The sequence below is a fragment of the Symphodus melops genome, assembly GCF_947650265.1.
Source record: "Symphodus melops genome assembly, chromosome: 2".
NCBI classification, from domain to species: domain Eukaryota; kingdom Metazoa; phylum Chordata; class Actinopteri; order Labriformes; family Labridae; genus Symphodus; species Symphodus melops.
The window spans coordinates 18,077,436-18,094,490 of record NC_136692.1 but is presented as its reverse complement, the minus strand read 5'-3'; the positions used below and the strand labels follow the sequence as shown (position 1 = coordinate 18,094,490).

The 17,055-nt window shown below is 39.8% G+C and overlaps 1 protein-coding gene across 2 annotated transcripts; it reads right to left on the bottom strand.

Annotated features, from left to right (window-relative positions):
• Positions 1 to 895: 895 nt before the first annotated feature.
• LOC306820232 (malate dehydrogenase, cytoplasmic-like) lies at positions 896 to 14,724 on the bottom strand. 2 transcript variants are annotated; one of them, XM_079338008.1, is made up of 9 exons: positions 14,321 to 14,724; positions 7,539 to 7,637; positions 6,504 to 6,600; positions 5,089 to 5,264; positions 4,191 to 4,313; positions 3,819 to 3,995; positions 3,554 to 3,667; positions 2,750 to 2,839; positions 896 to 1,363 (listed from the first exon to the last, which is right to left on the bottom strand). In XM_079338008.1, the coding sequence occupies exons 1-9, from the start codon at positions 14,372 to 14,374 to the stop codon at positions 1,241 to 1,243; spliced, it is 1,053 nt and encodes a 350-aa protein (XP_079194134.1). In that variant the 5' UTR covers positions 14,375 to 14,724; the 3' UTR covers positions 896 to 1,240. The 2 variants fall into 2 exon arrangements, with proteins under 2 accessions (XP_079194134.1, XP_079194135.1); XM_079338009.1 differs by lacking the exon at positions 14,321 to 14,724 and adding an exon at positions 8,740 to 8,875.
• Positions 14,725 to 17,055: the final 2,331 nt, after the last annotated feature.

Sequence of the window (17,055 nt, the reverse complement as noted above, 5' to 3'; positions counted from 1 at the left end):
TAATGATCAGGAGTTTGCTGAGCATTATAAGCTGGCTCACTTAGCTTTCCATTTAGTACCACATAAAAATATCATGTCATTTAAATCTTTAAAACCTGTCCAAGAGTACTAAAGGTTGTATACTAAAAACATTTGTCTAATTATTAATTGTAATGACGAGTTTCATACGGTAGATGTTGAGAGTAAAACAGCATCCTTCCTGATAAATTCCGAGTTAAATCACGTTTCCAAAGATATTTTCTGTTTCTGAGGCTAATAGTCTTCCTGTCCTTTTAGAGTGATGTTAGTTTGACATTTTAGATGCAATATATTACCTCTACACTAGTATGATCAAATGATTATCTGACAGATTTCTTGCACCGCAAGTCCACATACAAAAGATTTTCGTGGAAATTGCATACACTGATTTTTCTGTCGCATATACATTTGATAAGTGAGGGCCAATATGTTGCAATGAGCAAGACGAAACGTTTTGGAATTGAGAAAGCCAATCAGCAGTTTATTAGGCTCTGTGTAACCTATGCGCGTCTGATACTACACAACTGTTGACCCAAAACAGAAAAAAAAACTTTCACTTACGATTGCCAATGCAGCCTCCATCATTGTTGAACACAAAAAACCCAAAATCAGAGATACCGAGTCGTACAGGACTAATATCGTATATCCAGAAATATGGTGCTCTGGTGGCGCTAAAGAAAGAAATATAACATCACCTGATTTCAAAATTAGAGTCTTATCTTTGCTCTTATTATTTGAGGGAAAATATTAATATATTCATGGTTAAAACAGCTACATGTTTGTGTATTAGAATGTGACCTCCTGTAAAAGAGCATCTGCCCTCAGCTTAGTGAAGATACAAATCAAAGAAGCATTAAAGAGGCTAGATTTCAGTCTGTAAGTTTCCTTATTGTTTTATTGGTGTTATTATCATTTGTTCTGTTACAGTTTTCTGGACAGCTAAAGTGATCTCATCTACCAACATGACATTATTTTAATGTCTTGCAGACTGAAGAGGAGGAGGAAGAGGCCAGATTGTGGTTTTTAAACAGGTTTTCTGAAAACCTGAAGAAGTGGCCTTACACACACGCACACACCACTCTTTACACACACGCGCACACACAGGTGAGACACAGATGGCAGCTGGGACGGTTTATAAGAGTGGGAGGTTTCTTCTTCAGAGCCTTGAGCAGCAAGCCTTCAGGGGATCCGAGTGCTGCTGTTGGCCATTCGGAGGCGGCAGTCACTGGGACAGGAGCTCCAGGGCAGTGTCTCGCTCCTCCACCAGCTCGGCAGCTGTAGCATCCATCTTGGCACGGGAGAAATCGTTGATGGAAAGTCCGTCGACCATTTTCCAGGTCTTGTTCTGTGGACAGTGACAGAGGGAAAACTTCAGATTTGTTGGAGTTTCTTTTGTTTCCCAGTAACACTTTTTGTGTAACTGATTTTCTGTTCTTGGTTTTAAAAGTATACATGTCTCCAAAGTAACCACAATATAATGTACTGCATGACATCACAAAAAATGAATATACCTGTACAGAAAAGGGATGTGCATGTTAAGTTGACTAAGTGATTAAACCCCCTTGCCAGTCAGCATCAGAATTGCAAGTTTTTAAATATTATGTTTAAACTGCATTGTAGCCGCCTGCTATTAACGAATAACGAGCCTCTTCTTCTGACTCTACTGCTAGGATGTAAACAAGCACAGTGAAGCAGCGTGTAGAGTATGTAGAGTGTGTTAGACTGCTGTTTTCATTTCATTTGCAGGATAACAGCCTGCAGTTGTTTGTTGTAATTTTAAACAAGTCTCTGACACTTCTGAGGAATCCCAGTTGGGTTTGGGTTACGCGTCTCTTCCTTCTTTCTCCAAACATAGTGAAAGAGAGCTTTAATTTCATGTTCTCTGACCAAAGGACATGCATCTTTCTCCAGGTTCTCCTAACCATACTTCAGTCTGGCTTGAAGGTGTCTCTTCTGCAGAAGTGGACTTTTCTTGGTCTGCAACCTTGCAGTCCATTCTCCTGTGCAGAGCTCTAGTGAGAGTCTGTTTTCAAACTATAATTCCTGACTTGGCCAAGCCATTCACTTGTGTCTTGGGTCTTCAGACACATCTCTAACTAGTTTTCTTTGCTTGCTTCCTCTGCCTGGCTTGTTCTGTATAGTGTAGTTCTCTTTGAATTTCTTGATACTTCTGACTCCAGTTCTTGACACTTGGAAACGCTGTGATAAATTTGTACATGAACAATTCTTTTTCTGAAATCCAAACTGACTCCTGTTGTTTTTGGCATAATGATTTCTCAAGTGACACCTCCCCCTTACTGAAGTCTGAATTGAGAGATAAGTTTGAAATTAATGTTAAAAGCTTTGAGCATTATCAAATCACATCACTGAATATCAGCGCTTTATGCCATGGCTTAATAAAAAGATCAGTTCTTAAGGGGGCTAATGATTTTGACTGGTAGTTTTTAGTGTTTGTGTGAAAGAGAAAAAAAAAAAGTTTCTGTGTGCAAAGTAAAATAAATGTGAGCATCCACAATAAAAACGCTGTGTTACAAATTCTTTGCTGTGTCTTTGTTGTTTCATTGCACAAAAGTGCAAAAAACAACAAGACATGTCTTTTCATGAACTGATAAATCACATTTTAAACCCAGAATACTTGAACTCCTTGGAATTACTGAAGGTGAAGTTGTACACAGATGTACACTGTGACTCCCTTTGTTTTAGTTCTTGACAGCCATTTGTACGAACTCACCTTGATCTGCACGGGGAAGGAATAGATGAGGTCCTCTGAGATGCCGTATGAGTTTCCTGCAGCATACACGCCCATGGAGATAAACTCCCCCTGCAGGTAGGAAAAACAACAGCTTCAGTCCGTGTGAAAATACAACAACAAATCTATAATCAGGTACTGTGCGTCTGGTCATAATTGACAGCGTCACAAGTTTTGTTTCCAGTTTATATCCTATACAAATGTATTTATTGAACTGCACAACACTATTACACAATGTGCCACCGTCAAGTTTATTGGTCTATCAGCCTCTTAATCAGGGCTTTTCAGCTACAGCAGCAAAAGGGCCAGAGAGAAATCACTGGGAGGTTTGGGGAGCACAAACAACATTTTGTCAATTAATAGCTTATCATAACGCTTATCACATAATATATTTACAGATTACCACACACGCTCGCTCCAATGGTGGTTTATTTGATTAAAAAAAAAAAAAAAAAAACTGGGGTTAGTGGGTCCTCTGCGCTCATCTCCAGATGGTACAGAATGCAGCTGTAAATTTTTTAACTTACACACGTAAACATGACCACATTTCCCTCATTTCAGCCTCATTCAACTGGCTGCCTACACAGTTTCGGATCCATTAAAAAAAAAAAATTCTCAGTTTCAGTTGAAGAAGTCCTTGAAACTTTTTTCAGCCACATGTTTGTCTTCTCTGGACTCTAATGTGCTAAAATACTACAAATCACTTTCAAGTGGTTATTTCTCCTCCCACGGTCTGTTAGACTGAAACCTTTAAAGCTTTGTTCATATCTGGATGTTCTCACTGACCTCCTTGGTGCCGAACCAGATGTCCCTCATGTGGTCGCAGATGGCCTTGGCAGCAGACATGGCGCTGGACAGCTTCCTGGCCTTGATGACGGCTGCACCGCGCTGCTGCACTGTCTGCAGGTGGGAGACGGAAAGATTATACATGCTAGACAACAATTAAGGAAATGTGCCGCAGGATCTTGGCAGACAGAATATTCTGAAATGACGCTAAAAGTTTCAGAACTTTAACCGATTAAAAAAATCGGGAGTAACCCAGGATGCTTACGGAGATGAAGTCTCCTCTGAGCCAGGCTTCATTCTTCACCGCATCGTAGGCGCTCATCTCTGAGCCGTTGACGTTGACCTTGGCGTGGTGGACGTCGGGGTACTGGGTGGAGGAGTGATTTCCCCAGATGATGACATTCTTCACGTTGTCAGATGAAACACTACAACGCATCGCCACCTGCAGGAGAGGCACAGAAATCAGTAAATAAGCTATACTCCTCGTCATGAGGGAAATCAGCCAGATAAATAATGAATGGGTTTTCATTCCTCTAAATGTATAATGTATGGTCTAAAGAAGGCTTATTAGAACTAGTTTAAATGAGGTTGGAGTTAGACCTGAGGGTTGTTGTCCTGTGTGCGTGTGTGTGTGTACCTGGGAGGATGCTCTGTTGTGGTCCAGGCGGGTCAGGCAGGAGAAGTTCTCTTTAGGGATGGATGGAGCAGACTTGGAGGCGATCAGACAGTTAGTGTTTGCTGGGTTTCCAACAACCAGAACCTGAAAACATCAATAAAAATAAAGTCCAAATCAGACAGAATCTCTGCCTTAACAAAGATATAACATCTCTCATAAACGATTCAGGCCACCTCTGAGGCTGCAGGACTCAGAAATCAGTAGTTATAGGAAACATTTAAGAGTACAAATGCAAAAATTCTAAAAATGTCCTATTCGGGCAGAAGCTGCTCTTTGGCAGCAGTTAAAGGTACGAGGTCACTGAGGAAAAAGCTGTTCAAATGTTAAACACCGTTTAAACAGTGTAACATAGCAGTGGTTTGAATAGGAACCATTACAGTGAGGTAAGTCAAATCATTTTAAGCTTTTAGGTGCAGAGGCAGTTTGAAAGCCTGATGGGCTGTTTTCTGTTCTCCACAGATTCAAACCATGTGAAGTTTTAACCAATGACCTAAAAAGGATCGACCTCTGTGGCCTCATGGAGGAATTTTGGTGATTAGAGGCCTCCCTGATGGTTTACATGCTATGGAGAAATGTTGTTTTCCAACAGCAGGTTAAAGCTCAGCTGGAACATAAAGCTGCTGTAAGATGTTTAACATAGAGAGTGTGACAACAGAAACTTCAATTTGACTTCAAGGACCAGAGACGCTGAAGAAGCACTTTCAGTTCCTCCAGTTTATCAGCTCCAGTCTGGTAAATAGTGAAGAAAAAAAACCCCCACAGAAGGAAAAGCAGGAAATATAGAGTATATTCAAAGAAACAGCACCAAGGTTCCTGAAGTTCAAATAGATGAAACTATCATTTGAGTCTGACGTATTACCCTGACGGTCTTTTTGGCGTGCTGGTTCAGTGCGGCTCCCTGCGTCTTGAAGATGGCCACATTGGCCTTCAGCAGGTCCTTCCTCTCCATCCCCTCCTTCCTTGGCATGGAGCCTACCAAGATGGCGGCGTCCACGTCCTTGAAGCCAACTTCCACCTTGTCGGTAGGAATCACCTCTGTGGAGGAAGTCAGAGAAATGAGTTCAACATCATGAAATGATACAGTCCCCAAACAAATAGTGTTTAACTTGACCCTTCAAAAACATAATAATGCCATGGTGTTAGAAGGATAAATAAATGTAAAGCTCACTTCAAGTATGTGCAAAAATATTTACAAAAATGTGTACAGAAAAAAAAGAAAAAGAAAAAAAGAAATTGAGATCGTCCGTTTCATGTGATTCAAACTTATTCAGTTTAATTTATATGTAAAGACTCAAATACAATAAAAACTCTGCAGTGTGAAGGGTCTCTGTCACAGATGTTCATCTTTTTTGTCTACAACTTCTTTATGCACTTTCATTCACAACCTTTTGAACTGAGGAATATCTTATCTATTCCATACAGATCACAGACACAGCTACACCAACGTATTGATAAGGATGAGATGTTGCATCTGAACTGATAATGAACACTGATTGATTCTTTGAACATCAAAAACATCTTCCTCTTCATTCTGAACACTCCTGTGCTACCTTGGATCATGTGTTGGCAACTACATTTTTTTTTCTTTTCTTTTTCATTTGAAGATCCTTAGAGCAGACTTTGTATTTCGTTCTTCACTCTTTGTGATGGATTCCTGCTATCTTGGCTGATCCTAGTGATAACTAAAGTTAGATTATTGGTAAAAAAAACACTCCGTTATCAGACAGGACTTCAGCCAGAGTCCACTTCCACTCACTTCATCGTTGTCCCACCACCTCTTTGATTGGCTGCTGTGGTGCCCTGACCACCGGCCAATGAGAGGGCTTGTTTTAGACACTCCTTCTTCCACCTTCTCCTCCTCCTCACAGCAGCAGCAATGATTATTATAGAGGTCAAAAACCTCACACTTGAACCACCGACACGGTGCTCCGGATAACAGTAGTGATCGACAGCACAGCAGATGCAGGAGTTTATCTGTAGTCTTACTGTAGCAGCTTCTTTTATTACCCGACTGGGACATTGTGTTCTTATAGGGGGTTAACAAACAGCTGGCTGTACCCAGAAAGATGACCCTGAATCATAAAATGATTGATGTGATTGTTCAAATATTAATTAATGATAATTAATGAACATTAATGATATGTTCATGTATCACTGGAGGTTGATGAAAACTTCGCTCCGCCTAAAAGTGAGCTGGCCTCTGAAAGATGCTTGAATGCGTTTCTTTATTAAAAGGTCGGGTTATTGTTTTAAACAAACACTTTGTTGGCTCACCTCTCAGAAGTGGGAGGGCACAGTCCTGCAGCTCCATGACCACTCCCTCCAGCACTGGCAGCATGGGGGGAATGTCCAGAAGCATCAAGATGATTGGCTGAAAATCAAGAGGGACACCAAGCACAAGAGGCAAAATACAGGTCGTTATTTTTAATAAACAGAGAGGAAAGGTGCACAGCAACATGTTAGCAGATCAAGGTCTACTTAGGACACATACGGGTCACAAATGTCAGGTTTAAATGGATAAGCTGGAGTCTGGCTTTTCCCCAAATTGGACTACTTTTTCATTACTTTTTTGTGTTTTTTTTTTAAATTTATTTGGATTATTCTGTACATTTGTTATTTGCTACAGTTAAATCACAGGCATGTTATTTATTTGTTTCAATGATCCAAAACATGTTCAGACTTCTCTTTTATGTTGGGAACACTTCGTGGACTTTCTACAAAGCTGCATGGAAAAAACCTGCCATGTAGCATGAGTGTGCATATTTGTAATCTATCAACAATATTTAGCTTGATTTGAACCTTTTTACCCCCAAAAAATTTATGACGATCTTTAATTCAACACGTTTCAAATCAAAATCTGCAAATTCCCTTTGTGTTTGTTTGCAGCTTTATGGATTTTAATTGGAAACTAGTTTATTAAGTTTAAACAATTAATCAGACAATAGTGAAAAGTGAGGTGATAAAAAGTTGTGCTGGATTTAAAAATCTCAAAATGAGTATAATTGATATTATGGTTTTTGTGTTTGGAGTGGATGCAGAAATACACTACAGCCATGCTGACTTTAAAGCAACAACATTATCCTTCATTCTTTTGGGTTAATCTGCTTTACAAGATATTTATATCCAGCACTGAAAAGAACTGAAATCAAACTGAAGTCACCCCCGCTGTCCAACGTGATTTATTTATGATGAGTGTGTTATGTAATGAGCCCCACACAAGGCTTAACCCAGCTGTCAGTGCAGCGATGATCTAAAGGAGGAAAGGGGCTCTGCAGGTTATATAATCAAAGAGTTCAGGCCTGTCCTTACCTGGTCCTTCCCAAACACATCTCCCTTGGCGATGCTGTACAGCAGGGAGTAGGCAATCTGACCTGCAGCGCCGGTCACCACAACACGGATTGGCTCAGCCTGGAGAGACAATAAATAAATTCATGTGTTATTGACCTACATGCATTACAAAGAGAGGAAATGGAGGACCACTCACAGGCATTGTTGGCTTAATTACTATGAATTGTTTTCAACTGATAAAATGTATATTCATCTCTAGTCTATTGGTCTATCAAGAAAGTCTATTGGTTCACAAGGCCTTCATCTGGTTCACAAGGCCTTCCTCTGTGGCCCCTCCCACTGTGATACTCGGCCCTTTGCACGAACAGGAGGCAACACCAGACTCCATTTAGAGAACCGCGAAAAGAAGCATGACCTTTTGTTCTGACGAGAGTAGACATTGCACTCAGTTAGCTTTAGTCTTAAACTTACTTCGTAAATGTGACTCTTTCATTCGGTATGTGTAAAACCAACCAAGCAGACATTAAACTTACATTAGGACTGTTGCAGGACTTTGAAACACACAACACACATGAATGAATAAACAAAAGAGGGAAAGCAGCAGAGTAAGAGTGATTTAATGGCTGATATTGGTGCATGGTGGTAACCACACAAGCCGAGTTTAAACTGGTTTGTAAAGGCTACATTTTGAAATCGTATCGCAACACATTTTAACTCGTGACAACTTTCCCGACGAGCAATGAATGATTGAATAACCAGGAGGAGACGCAGACTGATGGAGCTCCTGACATGATTGGTCAAGGAGACTGAATAAAAGAGTCGGCTGATAAAGTAACTTGACGCCGGAGCCACGCCACACTATGAAGACGGAGGAAGATCACATGAATATTTGTACTGCAAACTGTGAATACATGTCTGCTGTGTGCTGCATGAGGGTCTTCATTCAACCTTCATCTCTAATCTACGGCTTTAACAGAGGGCTTGACACAGCTCTGCCCTTCATGCTTCAGGCCTACTTTAACCAGGACTTCGGCGCATATTAAACCCACAATGAATTAACCAAATGTTCGCCTAAAGGGAAATGGAAGAAGGTCTCTGTCGTCCTTTAATCAAAGTCAACTATGCGTGCATCATTTAAAGCAAATTTACATGATAGTATGAAAAGGTTCCAAACTGTAATATCTCAATAGTCACAAAGTAAGCAGCTAATGATCCACCTTACCATTTTAAGTGACGGATGGAGATGCTTTGAGTCTGTGCTGTCAGGTCTTCCTGCTCTGAGAAGGACTAGACGGAAGGGTCACCTCTGTGCTGCTATTGTAAAGTCAGGCGTTGTAACGTCTCACCCGACACTCTTGACGGGACTTGTAGTCATTTTTCAATACTGACAGGCTTTTTAAGTCAGCCGTAACAACAAAAGGAACTCACTCTCCCATGATGCACCGCCTTGACGACACCCGCCCACCCCCTATGTATGGAAGAGGATTTTCTAAAATGGGTCAATTTTGAATGAGATTCAGGCAGCTGTTGTTTGGCGACATCATCTGGCCGGTGGCAAAACTGCAGCTATTGTCTTGGAAAATACCAGTGTGACTCTAAAATCTTTCTTATTGCTTGTATTGATAAAACAAAAAAACAAAAAAAAAACCAAGATATTCTTCAATTTCCACAGAGAGCCATCACATCATTTGCAATTTCCTCAAAACCTCTCAGAAATGGGATGGCCCCTGAAATCTAATTGGCGACGCCATAAATTATTTAACTATGATTGGCTATTTATTAGAAGTAGGACTTGCAAACACACTATTTGCAAAAGGCTGTTTTTTTTTCTTAAAAACTTAAATTGAATTCTGTTTCTTTTTGTCCTTAATGAAATAAGCTCAGAAGGTTAAAGAATCTCCAACCTACTGTGCTTTTTTAAGTTAAAAAAATACATAAATACAAGTAGGAGTATATCATTTGTCATATCATTGTGGACAACCCTGCAACACCCCCTTTAGCAGTGCAAGTCATAAGAGACCCATATTAACATAAAAAAAAACCTAAACTAAAACTGTAATGTGTTGAATAACTGAAGGAACCTACTTGAAACTCTTGAGTGGAAAAGTGTGTTTGAGCCCCTTCTTATGGGTTCCTTCAAACATCTAGTACCCCAGGAACTGTAAATGTCCCAAAACTCGTACTGTGTTAATTATGTGCACGGATGTCCTACTGGTCCTGTGCAAACACTATGCATCGTGCAGTGTTCACTCCCCCTCCTAATTGCTGGAGGTGAAGTCTCCAGATCCTATCCTGTGGTGTCCTCTCATCACCTCACTCAGACCTACTGCAGAAAAAATACTTGGCAGGAGAGTCTCCTGATGAAGTCCAAGAGAAAAAAATGATTCTGTTTGTGCTCAAACTAACACTGGCTTCTGTAAAAGCCCTTATTTCAGCTGCTGTATCTTTAAGACCGCCTGCAGCATTGTAGCATTATATGTGCATTTTATATTAGGCATCAGCATAATAGGGCAACTTTTAAACACTACAAGGACCCCTAAAATTCTATGGAACTTAAAAAACGAAAGAAAGAACTTCCTCATACCTGTTAGTGTTACAAGTACAACTCACTTTGCCCCTGAGGTGATAGTGCATAGTACTGTTAAACATTTTGGCAAAGCAAAAAACAACTGAATTCTGAACATGAGATTTTGCAGCTTGTCAATTACATGTAGCCTCACCCTAAAACCTACGCTGCTTTAAGGGCCATTTGACTATATATGGGTACGATACAATACAACATATATTTATTTGTATATATAACATTGGGTTCCTTGGGTTTTACGTTGGTGTCTGAAGGCATTAGGGCATTCCAGCTGAATCTCTGGTTATGTGTGTATATATATATATATATATATATATATATATATATATATATATATATATATATATATAAATACTGGAAGCTGAAATGCCTTAAAGAAGGTTTAGAATGCCTTCAGACACCAACGTAAAACCCAAGGAACCCAATGTTCATCTCAATTAAACATTTAAACAAGCCAAGGAACATGCCAGGAACCAGGAACCTTGCTTTAACGGAGCTAATCTTTTATAGCTGGATCTATAGGGACCCAATAGTTATCCAATAAGGACCCTTATTGACTTACTACAACCCCATTAAGAGCCACTGGAAACCCTGTAACCCTGGAAACAAACAACTTAATGTCCTAAAAAAGTCTCTGAGTAATTTATTTAAACACGTCTCAGAACATTACAATCACTGATCTTCAAGAAGCACACAACCTTAGAGATCCTCCACAAAAACTTCTGGAGTGACTTCAGAAAACCATGAAAACCCACACTTTCCCATGACAGCTAAAGGTGCACTTACCTTTTTGGCATGAAAGTTGAAGAAATGTACAGATTCTGTAGCATATGTTCATAACTCATAACTGTCCTCAGAGAGGAATTTGGTCCCTGGAGCATTGTTTGAAGATAAGCTATTTTAGAGGGCCCACAGCAGTGAAAGCGTAACTTTCCTGGTCACTTTTTAGCTCCAAACAGTGTTCAGGGATTTCTTCTTTCTCTCCTGGTTAAACAAAAGGTTACATGAAAAAAATATAAAATAAATAAAAAAACAGGTAAAGTTCACTTGAGGTCACACTCGATTCACAGACTACAGAAAGTCACTGAGTTTAGATGCCAGCGAGTTAAGTTGATGTTCAGCCTGTTATCTGCAGCTTCTCGAGGTAAATCTGATCAGAGTCGAGCTGTCTGATCTTCTGACGATTACAGAGCAGAAGAAAGTTCAGACAGTGAACATGTGACAAACAACAGTCAGAGCATAGACTGCATACTGTATGAAAAGATCTAAAAAGTTGTCTTTTGTACTAATTGCCAAAATGGCCGACTCATTTGATTTATTACCTCAGTAAAAACTTTCCTCGTGATATTGTCGCAATCTCTAGTTTCAAGTCTTTTTCAAAACACCATGATGTTCTCACACACACACACACACACACACACACACACACACACACACACACACACACACACACACACACACACACACACACACACACACACACACACACACACACACACACACACACACACACACACACACACACACACACACACACACACACACACACACACACACACACGGCCCTTAAAGCAGCGTAGGTTTTAGGGTGGGGCTACTTGTGATTGACAAGCTGCAAAATCTCATGTTCAGCATTCAGTTTTTAGCTTTGCCAAAATGTTTAACAGCACTATGCAAACTATTGTGACATCACTTCAGGGGCAAAGTGAGTTGTACTTTTGAAACATTTCCCCAAATTGGATGATTTCAATTGGATGATTAACTAAAAATTAATATTCCTCTTATCTCAAACAATTGACCAGATTTAGACGATAACACGGCACAAAAACATGATAAAAAATGATAATTTAATTTCTCCTGTGTCTGTTTGGTACATCAGACAAAACAGATTACTGCTACTGATAAAGCCGTGCACAAAGCAAACATTAAACGTGATAGTCTATCATGAAATCTTCACAACCTTACATTTACCAGGAAGTTCAAACAAACAATTTGCTATATTGTTCTTAACTGTAGCTCTACAAATATATTTTTGGAACAGTTTTCTAATTATGTCACTAAACCTTGAGTTCTACTTTATGCTTCTTGCCACTCCTTTTCAGACATGCTTGATATAGAAAGTATTTGAGAGCTTCTTTTGTACAATGTTGTCCATTGTTTGTACATATTACTTTATCTTTCACTTTTTTTCTGTCTCCTTTTTGTTACGTTTTCTTTTCTTCTCTTTATTTTATTATACATGTCCAAAATAAACTAAACAAGTCGTGGCTTGAGTCCCCTGTACTCGATAAATCAGTCATAAGTCCTCCTCTGCTTCTCTAAAGTCTCTAACATATAACAGTCATGTTAAAGTGACTACCTACTTCTGTAAACTCCCTGCTACCTGAAAGTAAAGCTCCCCTAATGAGCAGCATGTGCAGCAGCTGAATGACAGGGATATTCTTTCAGCAGGATCGTATCCGTTTCAGCGAGGCGAGGCTTTCATTCATCCTATCAAGGACATTGGCAGCCATGTTGGATCTGTGTGCCGTTCACTGAGATCAAATTCTATGGGGCTAAAAGAAGCTGCAGTACTGTGCTGCTGGCAGGAGCTGACCATGGTGCTGATAATCTGCACCCAGGAACCCAGGAGGGCTGCAACAAAGCAGCAATGAAACAGGAAACATTTGAGGAGGCATGTGTATTTGAGCCTTCAGAATAAAAGCATGAAAACTTTGCCATATGTTAAAGTTTGAGAAAGACATCAGGGGGTAGCAACAGAGTTTCATGTTTCACTTTTAAGCTAATCTATTAAGCCTATTTTGTTTTATTTGATCAAAGTAAAGTTTGTCTTTATCCATGCACCTGAAAATAAAACCATTGTATTATGCCATTTTTTACTGGCAGAATGGTTGAAGAAAAATACAACTCACTGCGTATGTCAGACATTTGTCTTAAATTTGTTTTTCTTACTTAAAGAGTCACACTTCAATCACTTCTATATTAAATTGGTTAAATGAATTTAAATCTAGTTTCAGACTTAATTGCAACAATCTGTTATAATGAAAGAGAAAATCATGTCATGCTTACTATTTTGAATTACTATTATTGATTAATAGATATACAGTATCTACACAGTAAATAGCACCTAAACTGATGCTTATCTCAGCACAAAGTAGGTAGAGAATAAATGCAAATGCAAACACTACAACCATAGACTGTATCAAACATGGATGTAGTCTCAGTGATCTTATTTTTCAACACCTCTAGTCTTCTGACTACTCAAGGTGCTTTTACACTGGAGGTCACACCTGTTCACATCAATTCACACAATGATAGCAGAGGCTGCTTTTTTAAATTGGAGATCAGTATAACTAATTAATTCGTACAACGCTGACAAAGCAGTAGCAAAGTGAGTTTAAGTGTCTTTTCCAAGTGCCCATCGACATGTGTGACCATGCTTCTGCTTGAGAGGCATTCAAATGTACCACTGAGCCACAACCGCCCCTTATAAAAAGTATTTGATTTGACTAACTTTGTTTATAAAATACATTGAAGGTCAATCAATGACTTCATCTAGACCTGGATTTGTTTTCTAAATCAACTCATTAAAATGCTCAGTCTTTTTTGATAGGCTTTATTTAATCAAAGGCAAATTCAAAATGTGAGTAAAAATCTGTCGACTGCCAAAGTCACACGTTTTCAGATGAATAAACATCCAAGTTTTATCTGATAAATTTGCCTGAGGTCATCCACATAGGATGGCTACGTTGTTTCACTGGAATAATTTATTGTGGATGCTTTGACCGGATGTTGCATTGTTAACCCTGACATGCTTCACTAAAGCTCTGAACGCTGCCAAGAAGAAACGACTCCTGCTGAATTAATGATGACGGGGTCAGTAAAGGACACAACATGCCGATACCTCACCTTCACCAAGGTGGTGAAAAGTTTCCAGCGGCCATGTTTGTCACTCAGCCTAAATCGAACGGTAACAGGCCCGGGTAAAAAAAAAAAAAGCAGGGGCGGAATTTCAGCCAAGTTATCCTTTTGTTTCCACTGCGGCATAAATAAAACATAAGTGGCACATAATTAAAGTGATAATGTTTACCCTTTTGATTGAAAATACTTACAGTAGGATTTCAAAGGTCAACTTTATATAAAAATATATTAAGGTTATGCGACGTTCAAGTACTCATGATCAGCTGCGCCCCCGCGGTGGTCCAGTTTTCACACTCACCCGTGAGGAGACCGCCCGCGCCACCAGATACATGGTAGTCAGCAGAGTCAACATGGTCCCGTCGGTGTTTCGTTGTCGTTCACTGACAACTGTCGTCCTCGGAAGCAGAAATGGCGACTGGACCCGAACGGTACCGAAAGTAGGACGGAGATGCGGGAGACAGGTAGACACCCACTCACAGAAAGAGAGAGAGGGTCAGAAACCGCCGGGGTACCAGGGGTGACTCCTGTCCGCGCTGCAATTCGACTCTCTAGGCTTATAAAGTGTACCACTGTCCTATTCACACACGTTAACACTGAAACACATACGCTGCTGCAGTCCGTCTAGTCCCTTAATAAGATTTTAAAGACGTAAATAGCCGATGACTGGGCTGCTAAAGCCTTTCAGGTGCGATCACAGGTGTAATTTAATAGTAATGATGGAAGCTAAAATATGTGAAAATCAAAGGGGGGTTTGTATTCTTGGGGTATAGGAGGGGGCCTATTTGACGTCACTGCAGGGGAATGGCTGCATCAGCGCAAAATGTAATTTAGGGTTACATGAGGACACAGGACCTGCAGCAGTCAACTGGGCTGTGGAAAAAACAAAAACCAGTGGCAGTCTATGGTTACTGGTGCAGAAAAGTAGGCTGCATCAGAGAAAGTATATTTAAACATTTCTGTCTGCACCCCTAAAAAAATATTCTGTTTTAATTTTACAGAATAAGATTTTTTCATTAATTGTCCTTTTACATGTCCTATTGTTTTTGGCTCAGCTGGGATTTCAATCATTTTCATAACTTTCTACATGGAACAGACAGTTTGAACAGCAGATCAATAAACATAAGCTGCTGGAAATAAGGCTTAAGAGGTGTTATTGGTATGACAATGACTTGTTGTTTTGTGTGTAATTGATTGTTTTTGCTATCATCTTTTACATTTGTCAAATTTCTGTAGCAGTAAGATACGTTTAAGTAACTTTTTTTGCAAAATATTGTTCCGATGATATGTTGTGTATCACATTTGACGGGACACGATCTATCCCCCCATAGAGTCCAGACATTGGTGGTGGAGGTGTTAGCGGATGGTGTTGTCTGGGTTGATGCGATGAAAACGTTGATTGAACTGTTATGTCTAGAGTTGATGAGAAGATGGTTGATGATGTCATCTAAGGCAGACTGTGAAGACTCAGGTTGACAGATGATGCAAAGATTTGGTGGCGATGGGGAGGTGGAGGGTTGCTTGTAACAATGGCGTGAATGACCTTGTGGAAGAGAAAGCCATTTTAAACAAGTCATCAGCATGTGTAGGCTAATGATGAGGGAGTGGAACAGGGCTATTGGATAGATGTGACCAGGTGAACAAGCAGAAAATAAGTGAGCATTCATGGAAGAGCAAGATGCAGATGAACTATAAATTACAAGGTCATAGTTAGTCAATGTCTAAGTGACTTTGGTCAACATAAAAAAAGGATACAGAACCTCGCCCCACATCTAGGTCCATCCTATCTTTCTCACTATTTCCTCCAAAGTAAGAATTCAGAATTGTTCCCTGACACAAATGTAGAGGAATATACAACAGCAATTTTCTACAACAGAACTTGTGAGGAAAATGCAGCCATCAGCAAATTCATTGTTTTCCCAAATATCGCATGCATGGGTAATTTAATGCAATAAAAATAAACACCCAGTTAATAATACACAGTGAAATAGAATATAATGTAAGAAATAAGAGTTATTTGAATAAACAAAATAATAAAAGACAGCAAGGCAAGTTTATTTATATAGCACATAACAAGGCAATTCAAAATGCTTTACACAAGACATCAAAAAATCCAGTATTGCTTATTCAGAACGACGTATAGGTTCTTAAAATCGTGTTGGGTCTGTTTATAACGAACGACTACCATATAGTAAGGGTATTTTATCAGATATTTGGCCAATCTGGGAACAAATTCCTTCCCAATAGATATGTGTTCATAAAGGTGTCTTACAACATATATAAAAACATTTAAATCCAACTCCTTTAGGAAAATCTCTGAGAGCAGCTCAAAGTTGGGGTAACTGGAATAGTACCTCATTGGTACTATACAGTATACTTATTAAAACTGTTATTAAACTGTTAACCTTTGCTGGGAATTGGGACCCCTGGTCATTACTGAACCCATAGCAGCCTGCCTGTTTTACTGATCTCAGAACAGTCTTTATTTGTGTTACTCATCCCAGAATAATCTACATTTGTTTTACTGATCCCAGAACAGTCTACCTATGTGTTAATGATCCCAGAACAGTCTACCTATGTGTTAATGATCCCAGAACAGTCTACCTATGTGTTAATGATCCCAGAACAGTGAATCTTTGTGTTACTGATCCCAAAACAGCACACCTCTGAGTTACTGATCCCAGAACAGTCTACCTATATGTTACTGATCCCAGAACAGTCTATATTTGTGTTACTCATCCCAGAACAGCCAGTCTTTGTGTTACTCATCCCAGAACAGCACACCTCCCTGTCAACATCCATGCGGGGCCCATGTGGGTCAGATATGGGCTGGTTAATTTTGTCCAGGGGTTCCATGGTGGCCCCATGTGGGGAAGCCCAGATGGGCTAAATGTGTGCCTTACATGGGTCCTAGATTAGACGCACATGGGCAAGCCAGGTTTCTCCCATCTGGGGCCTAAACTAGCTGGGCCCCATGTGGGCTGAATAGGGGTCCCTGATGTAGAATAATGTACATTTGTTTTACTGATCCCAGAA